An 18,296-nucleotide genomic window follows, 5' to 3' on the forward strand; every position below is an offset into this window, starting at 1 on the left:
GTTCCATTTATGTTGCCACAAATGATGGGATTTTATCCTTTTATGGCTGAATAGTACTCCATGTTGTATATATACCACCTTTTCTTTATTCTTCTGGTTTTGGACACCTAGTTTGATTCCCTGTTGTGGCTATTGTGAATAGTGCTGCAATGAACATGATGCAGATGTCTCCTCAATATACTAAGTTATCTTCCTTTGGATAAGTATCCAGTAGTAAGATTGCTGGATCATATAATAGTTCTATTTGTAGTTTTTTTGAGGAGCCTCTATACTGTTCCCAATAGTGGCTTAACTAGTTTACATTCCCACCAACAGTGTATAAGAGTTCCCTTTTCCCCACATCCTCACCAACATTTGTTATTTATTTATTTATTTTTTAATAGCCATCCTAACAAGGGTGAGATGATACCTCATGGTAGTTTTAATTGGCATGTCCCTGATGATTAGTGATATTGAGCATTTTAAAATATATTTGTTGGCCATTTGTGTATCTCCTTTTGAGAAATGTCTGTTCAGATCATTTGCCCATTCTTTTTTTAGTTGTATTTTTGTTTGCTGTTGAATTGTTTGAGTTCCTAGTATATTTTGAATATTAATTCCCTGAGGGATTAATAGTTTGCAGATACTTTCCTTCCATTCTGTAGGTTGCCTTTATACTCTGTTTATTGTTTCCTTTTCTGTACATAATTTTTTAGTTTTATATAATCCTACTTGTTTATTTTTATTTTCATTGCCTATACTTTTAAGGTCTTATTCATAAAATATTTTCCTAGATCAGTGTCATATGTTTGGTTTCAGACCATTTCCCTTATGTTTTCCTCTAGTAGTTTTATAGTTTCAAGTCTTACATTTATGTCTCTTACCCATTTTGAGTTGATTTTTATATAGGGTGAGAGATGGGGCTCTAGTTTCATTCTTCTGCATATGGATGATTGATTTTCCTAACACCACTTACTGAAGACACTGTCCTTTCCCCAGTGAGTGTTCTTGGTGACTTTGTCAAAAATAAGTTGACTGTAGATATGTGCATTAATTTTGGGGTTTTTAAAAATATTATTTCATTGGTTTATGTGTCTGTTTTTATGCCAGTACCATGCTGTTTTTGTTACTACAGCTTTGTAGTATATTTTAAAGTCTGTTAGTGTGAGGCCTCTAGCTTTGTTCTTTTTGCTCAGGACTGTTTTGGCTATTTGTGGTCTTTTGAGTTTTCATACAAATGTTAGGACTTCTTTCTATTTCTATAATGAATGCCATTGATATTTTGATAGAGATTACTTTGGAGAGTCTGATTATTTTACCAATAATAATTCTTCCAGTCCATGAGCATGGGATATCTTTCTACTTGTATCCTTTTCAATTTCTGTCAACAGTATTTTTGGTTTTTCTTGTAGAGGTCTTTTACCTCCTTGGTTAAATTGATTTCTAGTATTTTATTACTTTTGGTAGTTATTGTAAATGAGATTCCCTTATCAATTCTTTTTTAGGTAGTTTATTGTTCATGTATAGAAACATTACTGATTTTTGTATTTTTTTAGGTAGTTTGTTGTTCATGTATAGAAACATTACTGATTTTTGTATGTTGATTTTGTATTCTGCAACTTTACTGAATTTGCTTAACAGTTCTAGGAGGGTTTTTTTGGTAAAGTTTTTGGGTTTTTCCCACACATAAGGTCGTGTCATGTGCAGACAGAGACACTTTGACTTTCTCCTTTCCAACTTGGATGCCCTTTAATTTTTCTCTTGCTCAATTGTGCTGGCTAGGATTTCCAGTACTGTGTTGAATAAGAGAGACCACAGCTTTCTTTGCCATGCCTGTGTGGTTAGACAGATACATCGCTCATGATTTTCACTTTTATAAAGAACACTGGAACCAACATCTTTGAATATAAAGCTTCATTTATATTTAAAGTTATTCCCTGAGAAAAGATTCTTAGATATCTAGACAGATAAGACTGAATTTCTTTAAAGTGAAGATACGTATTTACAAATTACTCTCAGCAGTATTAGCCTCATCAAACCTTTGCCCTCTGCTGTATTCAACAATCATGCACAGAATTGGCAAGTTTTCTAATATATTACTTTCAAAATCATTTTTTGTTGTTGTTGTATTACCAGGAAGTGGAAGATCATTCTAACCATCTACAGTCTGCTGGCATCTCTCCCAGTCTACACAATTTCTCAATGATAGTCATTGTGACACTGCACAATCATTTGCATGTCTTCCTCAGTGTTCTGGGTTTCATGCTTTATTTAACCATCTCAAGCTCTTTAAACCAAAACACAGAGTATGGTGCTGTTGGAATGGAAGCCAACAGGAGCTTAAAAGCTTTGTCCAAACATGAAAACAGAAATGAGTTTGCTCACTTTAATTGTCATATGCAAGATTTAACGTGTAACTTAAGCTTTTTGTACATCTCATTTAGAGCAATATCCTTTACTATTACTTTTTTTCTCCACCATTTTTCTTTTCTTTCATCTTCTGGGTATGTTCTTTTAAAAAACTTTGTTATTGAAACATAACAGGCTTCAAATTTTGTGAGAAGATTTTATATGAATGATTCATATATTTGAACCATGACTTGTCATGTTTTTTAACATTTCTGAATTATCTACTTTATAAAAGGAAATAATTGTTTGTTTTAAAGAGAGACACTTTTAGTATTTACGAATAAGAAAACACTTGTTCCAAAGAACAAGTCATGTCAACCCAACCTTCTTTCTTTAAGACAGTCTTTGCACTGATTGGAGAAATGCAGTAGACAGAGTATCAGTGTCTAAAAGGAATTTGAACCTATTCTCAAGCTCAATGCATAAGCAGTTTATGATATTAGTTCAGATTCTGATTAACAGATGAATGTCAACCTGGAAGAAGGAATCTAGGACATGTCATAAGGTTCTACCATTGACATTATCCAGATTGTTACTTATATTAATGATCTGGATGAAATTAAAGAAAAAATTGATTTCTAAAATTTTTCAGCTTGTGGAGACTGTAATGATGGGTTGTAGTACTTGGATCAGTTGAAAAAGATGGAAATTATAGTGGTAAATATGACTCTCTACTTGGGTTTCAAAAATAGAGTCACACTCGTACATGTAGAGGCAGACTTATAACCAATACTTTTATTTTTGCTTAGGGGAGATGGATAAACACTAAGATGTTGCCTATGTTAATAGAAGCCCAATATAAGTAAGGATAATAGTGGCAGTCTAGATAATCATATATCAATAAGAACATGTATAGACTGCTGTTTTGTGTTCTAGTCACTGCACATTAAGAGGACAAAGTGGTGTTTGTCCTAGAATGAGCAGCTAGGATAGCTCGAAAGACTTGAACTCTTACAATATGAGGAACTGATGAAGAAGAATGTTTATGAGCCTGAGAACCATATTTCATTGTCCAGACCTCTTTTTTACACAAGCAAAAGCAGACTTTCTGTGCATTCTGAGGAAGAGAATGAAGACTATTGGTGGTAACTATGAGATTAATTATGGGGAGTCATACTTGGACGTAATAGAAGTGATCATTTCCAGCATTACTAGTTGGAATAGAATCTACTGTAGACATTGTCATGTCTTCTCTACTTCTGGATACATGGGAGGATTCCATTCCCCATCTCACTAAAATTAGGCATGGCCATTATTAGGTTCTAGCCAATAAAACATGCATAGAACTGAAAGTGTCGCTTCTGATTCAAAGCATTTGATTGATAGTGCTTTACTCATTAGCACTCTTTCTCCCGTTGGGTTACAATGGACATACTAGCTATGATCTCTGAGTGGTTACAATGGTCAGAATGTCTCCCAATCACCCCCACTCCCACCCCTTAGACTCAGCCACACACCTACATTGGACAGGTAGTTTGAATGGAAAATAAACCTTTGCTGTTTTTAACCACTGAAGTTCATGGGTTTTATTATGGCCTCCTAACCTTGTCTATCCTGATTGCCACCACTGCCTTCAAGATGCATGGTTCTTCGTGAATGAGCTGCAGCAAGACAAGAATTGGATTATTGACAGATTTTTGGTTCAGCAACTCACATACTTGCATTCTTTGCATTTTACTTTTATTGCTACACTGAATTCAGACTGTTGCTGGGGGTATAATTTAGTCAACTGGAATTTTCAACTGGCTCCAGGACCTCCTGAAAGATGAATCCCAGTAAAATGGGCAGAGATAATTCTCTTCCTAAGCACACTTCATTAACTCCACTGCGTGCCCAGCAACATCACACATTTATGGATCCTTTTTACTTTGGAAACAGCTAGCAACAACTAGATAGTTCACTTGGCAAAGATTCTATTGCCACACACATTATTTATGAAGGCTGCGAGGCCCACACAAGAGCTCAGGGGAAAAGTACCTTTTGAACATGAACTTTGCAGTTTGAGTTTGGCACATTTCATATAGACTGAACTATTGCCAAGTATCTCTTCATTCTATGCATCTAGATGCATTATTGCTGGTAACAAAGTTTCCCAAGGATGCCCTGCTTCCATCTGCTCACTCATGCAACTTAACAAAGCACACTGCATACCCCAGGTACCCACTCAGTGTTATTGTTGAAGATGATGAGTGCTGGGAATTACCTGATATGTTTATAAAGTGGTTTTGTCTTGGAAAGAGGTTTATGAGATGGTAGGAGCCAGGAAGTGAACTGAATAACATATGTACCTACCCTGAGAAAAAAATTAAAAAATGGAATTAAAAGGTGATCCGATGGGGGAAAAAATGGAAAGGGCAAATTTAAAATTATAATTAAAAATACATATGCATGCATATATATGCAAATATATATGTGTATTTGTCTTTATATAATAATTTTACATAATTCACAGCTAATTAATTGCCACCTCATTTTTGTTGTTCACAGGAGACCAAAATCAACTGTGTTCGTCTGGCTACAAAAGGTATGTTGGCATCTGCTTGTCTGTCTTCACCTGTTCTTCAATCATTTAAGTGTTTCTTTCTAGCCACACAGAGAAAGGTTAGGCAACAATAACTCAAAACCAGAAAGAATTGTTATTTTCACTGGAGTCATTTGCATCTAGAACATACCTTCTAGGGTGTATATTAGTAGCGCAGTGCGTAAAACAGAGTAAAAGTTTAAAACATATTTACTGAATGGATGGATGGGTGGATGAATCTATATAAGGATGGACTGGTACATTGATCAGTGGAATGATGGATATAAATTTGCTCAAATATTCTTTTCATATATGTTTTTCTTATATTTAGGTCTATGTTTATGTGGGTATTTTTAAAGCATGTCTATTAGACCCATCTACTGAGTTTTGTACTTCGTTCAATTGGTACACAGCTTTCAAAAATGAGGTGATTAGTACTGGGGCCTTTAGTAATAAGAAGACAAATGCTGCATTATTATGTAGTTGGCATTTTCAACACTTATCCCCAAAACTAAGGCAGCATTGTTCAGGCTCATCACTTTTGTTTTCCTAATTATAATTGAATTGCCTGGCTCTTTCAATTGGTACATGTTTCTGTTTATTACTCTTTTTAAAAAACAAAATCAATGAATCGTTCGCTATCATTTAACCTATTACAGGGTTGAATAGTTAGAAATCAGATTTATCTTTTTGTTACAGAGTTGATGTTTTTAACAGCAAACCTCCCCATACACACACACAAAAATTGGACAATTCTACTCTGTTTCCTGAATTTACTGACGGCATATATAGTTCCATAGACTGCTTCCAAGGAGATAAAAGTTGTAAACATAAGTAGGCATATACTCATAGATGTAAAGTACAGACAAAAGTGATGACCCAAGTATGTATGTGTATGTGTGTAAATATATAGACACATGCACAATGGACAAAACCACACAGAGGAACATACACACACACGTGGGTAGAGTGGGGGGAAAAAGAGAAAAAAATCTACAGCTACTTGACAAAATGTGCACCAAGACCCATCACGCATGACTTTTATAACTTTGAATAAAATCAACCCAATATTTAAGCACAAGAGAGAAGATGCAGGAGGAAGAAGAAAACAGAAGCACTAGGGCTCCCAGTGATAAGAAGTCACCCTGATTTCACATAAGTCACAGAGGGTGGCATGTCCCTAACTTGTTCCCTCTCAGGAACTCAGGCTTCTGGATGGAAAGAGATAAAATACTCTCTGCGAGGCAAGGAGAATTGATGGCCTGCAAACAAAAGTGACACAAATCACAGGTCTTGGCAGACTTTTCCACTGAAGAAAACAGATAATGTAGAAGGAAGAGCACCATCAATTGGGTAGCACTAGGGCTCTAGACAGCAGTCGGGACAGCTGGGTGTCTGCAGCCTGCTTTAAAGCAGCTGTAGCGGGAAGGAAATTCAGACAAACCTCCTTCACTATGGTATGCTCTATGGCTCCTCAGTGGCTTTTGACTCATAGACCAGGAGAGATGGATGCAATGGATCTGCACTCCATGGGGTAGGTGGGATTCTAAGGACACCCTCTGGGATGTAAGCTCTATGAAAAGGTAGCTGCCTGGGTCATAATTTCTGAACTGAGAATTGAAAACGTGAGGCCTGACAAGCAGTAGGAACATACGGGGACAGTGGGAGAATCTCTAAAACTATACTCTCCTGAAAACTTCAGGACTGCAGTCCTCAGAGGTATAGAAGCCCACCCTGCTGGGCTTCTCTAGAGTTGCATTGCTGATGTGCAAGAGAATTGCAGTGACATTTAAAGAACCAGACAGAAGAGTTCTCTCCCTCTCCTTAGCATAAGGGCTTCCCCTCTTGCCTGAGCTTTAGGTTACCATCTTTTGCCATCTTTCCTTAAGTGAATGGAGTGTGTATGCAGGTTAAGTGAGCATGTGTGAAAGGACAGGAATGTATGAATGAGTGTGAATTCCCGGCTGTCCAAGCCCAGGCAGGCTTCTGAGAGGTCAGCGTATTGGGGAATCTGAGCATCCACATCCTGGTTTTCTAATTCGGTAAGATCCAACACTTGAGCCCGAAGAAATGAAGCTCCAGTGGCACTTGGGAATGGGGCAGAGAACCAGACAGTACAGAATGCCAGTTGGACACTGTTCAGTTATCCCCTCTCACCACATCAGGTTAGAAGGATGCTTGGGGAGCATAGGACAAAGGGAAGCAGACCTGTGTTTGATGAGTGTCTACTTGGTGCCTGGTACTATGCTTAGAGTATCTAGGGTTGATTAAAGGCAAACCCTATCTATTATAAATCTGTCCACTGCCTGTGAGGAGTTTTTATCAAGAACCTAAAGCTGGGAATCAATATTCTGTTTATCCCATCACTTCCTGACCACCTGGATCAAATTTCCTCTAGGCAGACTTGCTGAAAACAGTATTCTTTTTAACAGAGGAAGATACTGAGAATCCCACAGACTTTGGAAGGATACAAAGTCCCAGAGATGGGTCATCAGTCTCCCCCAAGGCTCTTCCCTCTCTCTGTCATCATGGCATCTGCTTCATGGGTCTAATGGAAGGCATCCAGACCCTGAAGTTCATATGTCAGACTCGAGGCCAGTACTCTGGTGATGAAGCAACTTGCTGCTGTCTGGTCCCTGACCCCGGAGAGTCCAGCCAGTGTCTATGACCAGACACTGGTCATAGACAGTTGTAACAGCCCTAAGCACTCATTCAGTATCATTCTAACTTGACCCCAAGCCTAGTGCCCCTTACACAAGAATATTAGACACACACCTGGCTCCAGCATGTGTCTCCAATGCTTTCCTTTCTGTAATGTTGCTACTAGTAACTCGATCTAATTTAGTACTGCCCAGCTTGGAGGGTTGCAAAGTAATGGACCTGTATTAGTTTCCTGTGGCTGCTGTAACAAAGTCCTGCAAATTGGTTGGCTTACATAACACAAATTTATTTTCTCACAGTTCTGGAGGTCCAAAGTCTGAAATCAAGGTGTCTGCATACTTTGTTCCTTCTGAGTGTTGTGAGGAAGAATCTGTTCTATGTGTGTCTCTTAGCTTCTGGTGGTTTGCTGGCAAATCTTTGGCATTTCTTGGCTTTTGGAAGCACCACTCTGATCACTGCCTTACCATCACATGACATTCTCCTTGTGTGCTTGACTGTGTTCAAAATTCCCCTTTTTATGAGGTTACTACCACCTAATCCAATAAGGACATTTGATTAGGGTAGCAAAAAGCAAGGGAATTGCCTTGAATATAAGAGCTAAAAGACATTTTGAGCACTTTGCTTGATACACTCTAGACCTGGGAATCGATCTGATCAGAGCCATAGAGAGAAAACTGCAGCCAGTAGGTAAACAGGCATTAAGTGATGGTTTGGATTTAAAACTATTATTCAGACTCTGAAAGGAAGACAATAGAAAGCCACAGAGCAAAAAAGAGCAATTTAAAAATCAGGTTTTGTTCTTATCATTAGAACAGGAAATGTTAGAAAGGGCAAGTGAGCAGGGGAATCATTTAGAACCATTAACAGTGTATAGCCTTCCTTTGGAAGATGAGGGATGGGCTCAACATAGGCAGCAGATTGAAGATGTTAGCCACAGGTGCTCAAGGTGATCCTTGAGAAAATGGAGCATGTGGAAGCTTGGGGTAGGGACTTAGACTTCAGAGGTGCTAATGCTCAAGTAGAGAGAAAATAACCCTTCCCATGGGAGGTCCCGTCTGGTAGAAGATGCCCCAGACTGCAGCTGCTAAAGGAGGTACCCAAGTATCTCAATTCATGTCCTCTGGCTGAGACAGAGCAGGCCAAGGGAAAATTGTTTCTGACCTAGTCGTTCAATTCTAGAACTACATTGGTCAATCCCCCTTTGAGAAACTGATGCCCAATTCCATCCAAGTTCTCTTACCCATTGATGTTCTGTCTTCCTAATTCTCCCCGTGACTCCCTTCCTGCACTCATCTGTTCATTGTGCTACTTTTTCTTACCCACAGGCCTTACCCCACCAGTCTTATCTGCATGATCTGACCCCTTCCTCCCTCCAGCCACCTCTAAGCTTCTATCCTTTTATTATTCTATTACACTCTGGCATGCTGGTCTTCTTTCAGTTCTTCAGGCACATCAACCTCCTCCCAAGCTTAGGGCTTTGCTCATCTTGCTCTCTCTCTGAAATGCTTTGGCTTCCATATGTGTCTCCTTAGCAGATAAATATCTTAACAGATAAGTATCTTTAAGATGGCATCTTAAACCTTATATCCTCAGAAGATCATCCTGACCTCTATTTTAATGTATATCCCTAATTTTCCACTCTCACTAAACCCTGTACTTTTCCTTCCTAGCACTCATCACAACTTACAAATACATATATGTGTGTGTGTGTGTGTGTGTGTGTGTGTATATATATATATATATATATATATATAGTCTGCTTACATGTTTAATGTCTATCTCCCTGCTAGACTCTAAGTGACGTAAGTGCAAAGACTGTGCTTATTTTGAGCACTGTTGTATTATTCCCAGATCTTAGCATATACTGGTACTCAGTGAAATGCATTGGATGAACAAATGGATGGGTGGGTGGATGGATGGATGGATGGATAAATGGATAGATGAGTGGATGACTAACAGGTCATTATTCTTCCATGGCTTCATTTTTTTCAAATGCAAGTTACATGTCGGGATTGTTCTCTTAAAGGGTAGGAGTAAAAGTGACAGAGGTAAAGGGTCCACTATGGGATCTGTAATCCGCACTAACAAGAAGGCCAGCCAGTCTCTGTTTCTGTTCCTGCCGTGATAGGGATCTCTCTACCCACCATAGAGCTGCTTCACACTTTGGACACGTCAGTTTGAGAGGGCTTCTGTGTTATGAGTCCAGACTGGCTCCCTATTATTTTCCTGCCCATCAGTTCTTGAAGTCAAATGGATTCTGTCTACCATTTCTCCTTCCAGAAAATGACATTTGCTTCCTCTGACCTGTTCCTCCTGCCTTGGTTAGGGTCAGGAAGGTGCATGCTTGCTTCTTTCCATTGGGTGGAACCACTCTGGCTGCCAGCAGGCAGCAGCACTCCTGTCTTGTCTCTGGCGCCAGCCGTCAAGGGAACACAGCTGGCTCTGCAGACTCCCGCTGGGTGCGCCCGAGTGGCAGTTAGAAAAATCAGCTTTGATTTGATTTGCAAACTGAGCCGAGTCATTGAGACAAAATAAACCCGGAAACCCATAAAGCCATTTGCAGAGTTGCTTTGCAGAAGACAGCCACAGTTTTAATCTAGTAAACACTCTCTAACGATCCCATTAAAACAACCCCCTTGGAGTGGGTGCTGAAAGCTGAACTCCAGAATAATGAAGCATGGGATGAGGGGCCAGTGTCACCAGTAGTTTTGTTCTGCTTGGTAGCAGCTATGGACTAACGCCATTGTTCCAACAGTGATAGGCAAGAGGTTTGGGCGCTGGTCTTTTGTAAATATGCCTTCTTTTCATAAGAGCTAAGCCTGAGGTAAAGCATTTCACCGACGTTTTCCTCTCCTCTCTCCATAATGAATTCTCACTCCTGCAGGGACCAGCAGGGACACTACATAGCCATTTTTCAGTGAGATGCTCTCATTTTACAGATGCTAAGACTGAGGCCCAGAGGAGCAGTGATGTGTCCATGCCTTGTTTATCCACAGAATCACAGCCACAGGTGGTGTGAGAATCCTCTGCTATCAGCAGGCAATGCCCACTCCCATTGATACAAGCCTATGTGGAAGATTCTGTTTTATACAAAAAGCTTCCTTGAGAGGTTGCATGGAATAATTGGAAACTAGAAACACCTGGATTCAAATCCTGTCCCCCCCCCCAAAATTTAGCTGTTAGACTTTGGACAAGTCAGTTAAAATCTACAAATCTGTCCCTTCACTTTTAAGCCTGAGATCAGTAGTCCTTTCTACCGAGTATTCAAGAACATAATATATAATTATATATATAATATATTTTATATATATGTATGTGTCCTTCTTTTTTTCTTCCTTACTTTCTGAGTCTCTAATGTGGGACTTGGAGACCCAGACCTACTCAGCACAGATCCTCTCTTCGGTTCTCTAAGGAAAAAGCCAAAGCCCAGACTCTAGTCACTGCTTGTACATTTCTACAAATCAGCCATTTGTCAAATGGATACTGGCCAGATCCAAAGTGAAGAAACTGAGAGGGGACAGGAGTGATGTTGGCCTCGCTTTTCAGTACTTGACCTTTCCATTGATAGGTTGTTGTCTCTAGATGAGATCCTGCACAGCAACAGTATTCTTTTATGGACATGTATAGGATTGTGGTCATCCCTTTTCTAGCCTTGACTGTGACACTGTCCTTTCTTCATCACCTGCCCAGCAATTTTGGGAGGGACCCAGGAGCACAGCATGTCCAAATCTAGCTAGAGCAACCAGGGTAGGGGCCATAATGGGGAATCACTTTTGAGAGGAAAGACTCCAGTGAGATAGTCTGTTGGAAAACTCTTGATTGTTGTTCAGTCTTTATACATCTTGTCAAACTTTTGGAGGTAAAAGCTCAGACTGTGTGGCTGGAGGGTTTGGGCAGGGCAATGCTATTCTTCCCAAGCTGAGTCCCATGAGATACATTTTCCAGGATTGGGACCCTCAGAGTTACGTGAGTGTAACAAGTTCTTCTTGACTTGTGTCCCCCTTTGCTCTCACCCACTGTCTTCTAGGTCCTAAAATGTCAATGGAAAAATACGGATTTTCCTAAAGGTTTTGCAAAAAGCTGGAGGAAGAGAACTATCTCACAAGTACACATAAAATAGCCTACAGATGACCTTTAAATATCCCAACCCTTTCTTTAATATTTTTCTTGCTACAACAGCTGGCACATCTCTCTCACCTTTTGCTTTCCCTCTTAGCTACTCTCTAGATGTGCTCGAACTTCCCCCACCACACACACCCTTTCCATACCCCACTTCCACACCCCACTCAGGAAGACAACAGCTGGTGTGACAGAGTTCAGAAAAACAAGTGAGGACTAACTCTTGCCATTCAAGCATGTACCTTGGGAGTTCCAATCCATCTTTCTCAATTAGAAATAAGAATTATCTACTCAAGATCTGAGATACCTGAGCTGACTTGATCACAAGTCTGTTATTGCAAAGCAGTTGCATCTTCTAAAGGGAAAATGGGGACTTTTACAATTGGGAGTCAGGGAAGGAACACATTTGGGGTAGGCAGGAGACAGAGGTTATAAATAAAGAGAACAAAGCTCATTGGAGATTTTAAACCCCATTGATGGGATCTCAATGTAATGTTTGAAGGGGGATTAAAAGGGGATTGCAAAAATTAACCACCTATTGTGTGCCAGTCACAGGGCTTTGTGTGCTGACACAAGGCTGCAGTGTGATGATAGAAGTAAAACCTGGCACTTAGGACACACTAAATAAATAGCGGTAATCGTTATTACTTAACGATGGGCCAAATAGGCTCAAAGGGTTAAATAAAGAACTCAACTTTCCTCTGAATTGGAAATCAGATCTGATTCCATCGTACCACTTCGAATCTTATTAATACCATAGACAGGTGAGATTCCTGGACCACTGACAGGATGCTCTGTGTCCTACCTATTTGTTAACCTCTTCCCATGTATCTTTTCTAGTAATAATTGATAATAGAATATTTAGCATGTGATGGTCTTTGGCCTGTCTCCAGGAGTATTCAAGCTAAGTCCTGGAGCAGAAGGTGAGGTGGCCCAAGAAATCCTCGACTTTCTTCACTTCTACAACATATTGAAGCTAATAAACCGAGAAATTAGTTTGTCTTCAGGGTTGTCTGCTCCAGGGCCATCTGCAGCCCAGCAGCATCTCTCTGCACTCAACAATGATTGCTTTAGAAGGGACAAGAGTCAGAAGGGAAGTCTGAGGCATTCAGCATTCTGAGCTCCTTCTTTGCAGGCTGACATACACACACACACACACACACACACACACACACACACACACACACACACACACACACACACACTGAACAGGGCCTGGAAACAGTAAAGAGAGAAGGGTAATGAATCCTCAAGTAAAACCTGATGTGGTCAGGGGACCAGGTGATACAGGAGAAAGCAAGAGACCTCTACCTCTTCTCCAACCGGATTAGTCAGGCTAGGCTAGGCTTTGCTGCCATGACAAGCTAATACCCAACTCCCAGGAGCTTAATACCACAAAGGCATATTTGTTGCTATGCCATCTAGATTATATGTGGTCTCAAAGAACCCCTCAGCAGGGGAAGAGAAAGCATGGAAGTGGTAACTTGGATCTTAAATATGTCACTTGGAAATGACTCACGCCACTTCCACTTACATGGCCTTGATGAGAGTTAGTCATATGATAACAGCACAACTGTAAGTTGACTGGAACTCTTTCCTGTGCCCAAAGAGAGATGGACCAGACACTGGTAAACATGAGACATCTCTAGAACCATATACGTAAATAGGACCTTTTTCTGTTTCTACCTCCTTTTGTGTTTTGCTGAGATCCATGATCCATCCCACTATATGCTGCCTACCAACTAGAAAAATCTCTCCCCCTTCCTGCACTTATCCAGCTGTCCCTCTGTTCCTACCCCAGGGAGCTCAGCATTACTGCTCTGCACAGCATGGGTTGTAGACCCAGAGGGTGGAGTGGGGAGGCACCTCCTCTAGGCCTACCAACCCAACTAAGGCTTTAACTCTTTTCCATTTGATCCTCAAAATGACTTCATGAGATAATTATTACCTCCACTTTACAAGTGGAGAAACTAAAATTTAGAAATGTATGTAATTTTTCCAAATGACACAGCTATTGAGTGAAAAATACCAAATCAGACTTTCATGTATTCATTTACTTTTCAGTAAGCATGTATTGAGTACAACTTAGTATTAATATGTAATCCCACATTCCCTAGTGGTTGAAAACATCATCTTTAGATTTGGATGGTGTTTGATTCTAGGTAGGAAAAGGTACTAAACTACTCTGTGTCTCTGTTTCCCCACCTATAAACCAATGACAATAACACCACTTACGGCCAGGTGCAGTGGCTCACACCTGTAATCCCAGCACTTTGGAAGACCGAGGCAGGTGGATCACCTGAGGACAGGAGTTCGAGACCAGCCTGACCAACAGGAGAAGCCCTGTCTCTACTAAAAATACAAAATTAGCTTGGCATGGTGGCGCATGCCTGTAATCTCAGCTACTCGGGAGGCTGAGGCAGGAGAATCGCTTGAACCTGAGAGGTAGAGGTTGCCGTGAGCCGAGATCATGCCATTGAGCTCCAGCCTGGGCAACAAGCATGAAACCCCTTCTCAAAAATAAATAAATAAATAAGTAATATCACTTACTTCACAGGGCTAATGTAAGAATTTCATGAGCAAATGTATCAAAAGTACTTAATATGATACCTGGCTCATAAGAAACACTCAACAAATAGTAGCTCATGGGAAAACTAACCAATAAATATAAGTCCAATAAGGGCTGTGGTCAATGCAAAATCAGGATGTCCCTGGTGGGCAAGAAGGGAGACATAAATCAACTTAGGGTATCCTATTTCAGAATGCATGATCACTAAGATAAGGTTTGAAAGAAGAGTGACAATTACCGTGTTGAACAAGGTTGGAAAGCAAGTCAAGTAAGCCAAGGGAGTAGGTATGCAAATCACTGAAGGCAAGAGAGCATGCCACTGAATTTAAATGGGACAAGGCAAAGGAATGATGACTAGCAGGCCAGTGTGACCAGATGAGGTTAGGAGTGATCAGGGGCCACCCAGGACTCTGTGTAGCCCCACTGTGTGTGTGTGTGTGTGTGTGTGTGTGTGTGTGTGTGTGTGTGTATGTGCATGTAAAAGCATTGTCTTTAGATAGTGGAACTTCTGGAGGTACTTAAGCAGACTGCCTTTTTGGGGAAGGACACCCTAGTTATAGTTTAGAAAATGCATCAGAGAAGGAGGACTAAGGCAAGGAGAAGACTACAGAAAGGGAGAGCACTTAAGAGGCTGCTGAAGGGGGCCAAGTGGGAACATGTAAGTCATCTCTTCTCTCAAGGCTTCCATTTCTTTTACCGGCATGTGAGGGTGACAGTCCTTGTCTTGCCTACCTCAGAGCATAGGGGTTTAAAATAAAAAAAAAAAAAACTAAAAAATAGCTACTTAGAACAGGAGTTAGCAAACTCTGCTGTAAAAGGACAGATAGTAAATATTTTCAGCTTTGCAGGCCTTATGGTCTCTGTCACAACTACTAAAGTTTGTCATTGTAGCTCCAAAGCAACCATAAGTATAAGAATATGTATAAGAATGAGTGCAGCTGTGTTCCAATAAAACTTTGTTTATGGACACTGAAATTTGCATTTTATATAATTTCCATGTGTCACAAAATATTACTCCTCTTCCATTTTTTCCCAACCATTAGGAAAATGTAAAAAGCATTTATAGCTCATGGCTGCACAGAAAACAGGGAGTGGGGGCCCAGATTTGGCCCACAGGTCATAGTTTGCTGACCCCTGACTTAGATTGTGCTTTTAAAATATCAAAACTTTTCATTTTTTTAAGGGAGAAGTATTATGATAACTATTTACTGGTGGTTAAATTTTATAGTATTTCATGGCTGTTGATCAAGTTTTCCATCTGTGTTATTTTTGAAATTATGTATTTTCTGTTTATCAGTTGGTCTGGAATACTCTACTCTCTCAATTTTGCATAAGAACTTCCTGCAGTTTTGTTGACGGACCACTGAAGAAAGCTGCAGTCTCTGGACAAGCCTAAAACACCTTTCAACCTTTTGTATGATTTTCTTTAGAGAGGTGAGGGGTGGATTTGAAAGGACAGGAACATTAAAGCCAGACAAACCAGGGTTTGAATACAACCTCTACCAGTTTGCGACCTTGAACAAGTTTTACAGATTCTATGATTCAACATTTCTTCATTCATTCATTCATTTATTCAACAAATATTCACTGAGTACCTACTATGTGTCAGGCACAATGCAAGTCCACATGAGTACACTCATAAATGGAACACCATGTCTGCTTTCAGGGAGACTACGGATTTAAGAGAAGGCATCCACTTCTAATACAGTGATGTTATTGCAATAAGAAGGGAAGATGAGGGTGTTATGGGAAGACAAGAAGGGGCATGTGTCCCAGAGTCACTGACATACTAAATAAAGACTCCCTAGAGGTAACGGGTTCTAAACTGACACCTGATGGATGAGCAGTTGTCAGCCAGGTGAAGAAGCAGGAGGGAGTATATCCCATGCAAAGTGACTCATTACATACAAGACGGTGGGGGAAGGGGAGCTGTTGATAATGGAAAGTTGTTTATTGTGCTTGGGACAGGGTGGGCAGTGGTAGTGGAGAGAGACAAGACCAGAGGGGTGGGCAGGAGATTCATCATGGAGGGCCTGTGAGCTGGGTGAAGTGGTTTGAAGTTTACCTTGCGGACAACAAGGCAGCACTGATGTATTTCAACTGAAGGATGGAGACTAAGACTGAAGGGGAACAAGACCAGAGGCAGAAAGACCAGACGGGAGGCTGCTTAAATAATCCACGTGAAACACAAGGGTGGCTTGAACAAAGTGAGAATGAAATTAAAGAGAAGGAAGCAGCTTCAAGAGCTTTTCTGGGGTAGAATTAATAAAGCATTGTGATTGATTCTAAGAGGGACATCAGAAAAAAGGAGGGCTCCCATATGTCTAGACTGAGAAGCTACGTGGATGGTGGCACCATTTATGCAGAAAGGGAAGTCTAACGGAGAAGTAGTTTCGGTGGAAAAATGACAGATTTATTTATAATCATACTGACCTTTCTGGGTTATTCTAAGTCTTAGAAACATTATATGTGAGGCGCCCACAAAAGTACCTGGCATGTCGTGGGTGCTTGATAAGTGGTGCCTCTTACTTTTGTTTCATTTTTTTAAAATCTATTTCAGGCCCTGTTTTGTTAAATCATGATGTTCTTTTGCTATTTAGTGTGAGCTCTTCAGAGCCACAAGAATTGCAGTTTTGTTCACCGTGCCGCACGTTTTCATGTGTGTTTCTTTCTCTCCTTCTCTTCTGCATGCTGCCTGGGGACTGGCTTCCTTGTGGTCAGCACCAATGGGCAGCGCCCAGGTGACCCCGGGGACTCCACTCTGCCTCCTCACCACAGGTGATCACCAGAGCCCTGGGCGGGTGGGAGGGGAGAGTTGCCCATGCTTAGTGGGTCCTCCAAGCCAGGTGCACCAGAGAGGAACCAGCAGTCCCTCCACCCCACCCACCCACTCACCCCTCCACCCATTCACCCATCAACCCACACATTCATTCATTCATCCAACCATCCATCCATCCCTCTGTGCATACACTCATCTGTCCACTCACCTATTCACTCATTCTACTAATGCTTACTAAGTACCTCCTGGGTGCCAGGCACTGTTCTAGGCACTGAGATGTACAATGAAGAGCAAAAGACGATATGTTCCAATGTCTTTCCAGGAGACGAAACAGCCACTGGTCAAAAACCTACACAAATAAATTTGCCACTTTGAGTGGTGTTACAAAGGAAAGGTACATGGTGTTCAAAATAAACAAACTCATGTGCAGCCAAGGGAGTGCTTCACAGGGGAAGTGACAGCTGAGCTGTGATATAAGTTTGGGAAAAAGTTGACGTAACAATTCTGTGCCTAGGAAATGAGAAGCTCTCACTATGATCTCAGGTCTACCATTTGTCCTGACAATTTACTCATACCATATCAGCCCGACTTTTCCTATCTGTTAAATAGGAATAATCCCACCTACCCCTTATAAGGCACCATTTACATTGTAGACTATACACATGCAGAGGCCTCTGAGACTAAACAAGATAATAAATGTCAAAGGAGCTGCTATGGGTATGCCCAGTCCAGAGTCTATATTTGTTTGAAGTAAATACCAGCCCCTTTCCTCATGTACACCATAGGTGGAACTCATTTCACATGAATGTGTGCCATTCTTCAAAGGACACAGAGCCACTCATGTGAGAGGTCGACGTCCATCGTGGGACTCAAAAGACAAGCCAACTAGAGACCTCTTGATTGCAGGGTGCCTTTTTAATCCGTGGGAAGTTTCTTGGAGATTTCAAACCTTTAACTGTCACCTCTCTTAAAGTCCTTGCCCAGACAATGGCCTCTGGTCTGCTAATGCCTGAATGGTCATTTTATCATGGTGGAAAAGAAGGTGCAGCAGGCAGTGATGACATGAGTCTGGGCATCCAGTACCTTCACAGTTCACTCCTGTCCACCCCCTTTCCCAAACTCAGAGACATCACTGCTAGTGAATGTCTTAGGTTGAGTTCCCTGGACACTGAGACTGAGATGGAGATTCTTGTGCAAATTATTCATTGCAGAGTGTTCTCAGAAGAAAGGGAGGAGGATGAGATACGGCAGAGAACAAA

General features: G+C 40.9%; 1 protein-coding gene across 17 annotated transcripts in view; it reads left to right on the plus strand.

Annotated features, from left to right (window-relative positions):
• Positions 1-18,296, plus strand: part of LOC105496374 (protein tyrosine phosphatase receptor type T) — a 1,121,698-nt gene that overhangs the window by 910,533 nt on the left and 192,869 nt on the right. For 10 of the 17 annotated variants that reach the window (XR_011613330.1, XM_071079282.1, XM_071079290.1 and 7 more), the window contains exons 13-14: positions 4,876-4,912; positions 16,980-17,036. Coding sequence is in view for 16 of the 17 variants with exons in the window: in XM_071079282.1 (XP_070935383.1) it covers positions 4,876-4,912; positions 16,980-17,036 (94 nt within the window). In the remaining variant the exon portion in view is untranslated. The remainder of the gene's footprint in view (positions 1-4,875; positions 4,913-16,979; positions 17,037-18,296) is intronic. The other 7 variants (XM_071079294.1, XM_071079291.1, XM_071079285.1 and 4 more) reach the window with 1 other exon arrangement.

The sequence above is a fragment of the Macaca nemestrina genome, chromosome 15 (assembly GCF_043159975.1).
Source record: "Macaca nemestrina isolate mMacNem1 chromosome 15, mMacNem.hap1, whole genome shotgun sequence".
Taxonomy (NCBI): Eukaryota; Metazoa; Chordata; class Mammalia; order Primates; family Cercopithecidae; genus Macaca; species Macaca nemestrina.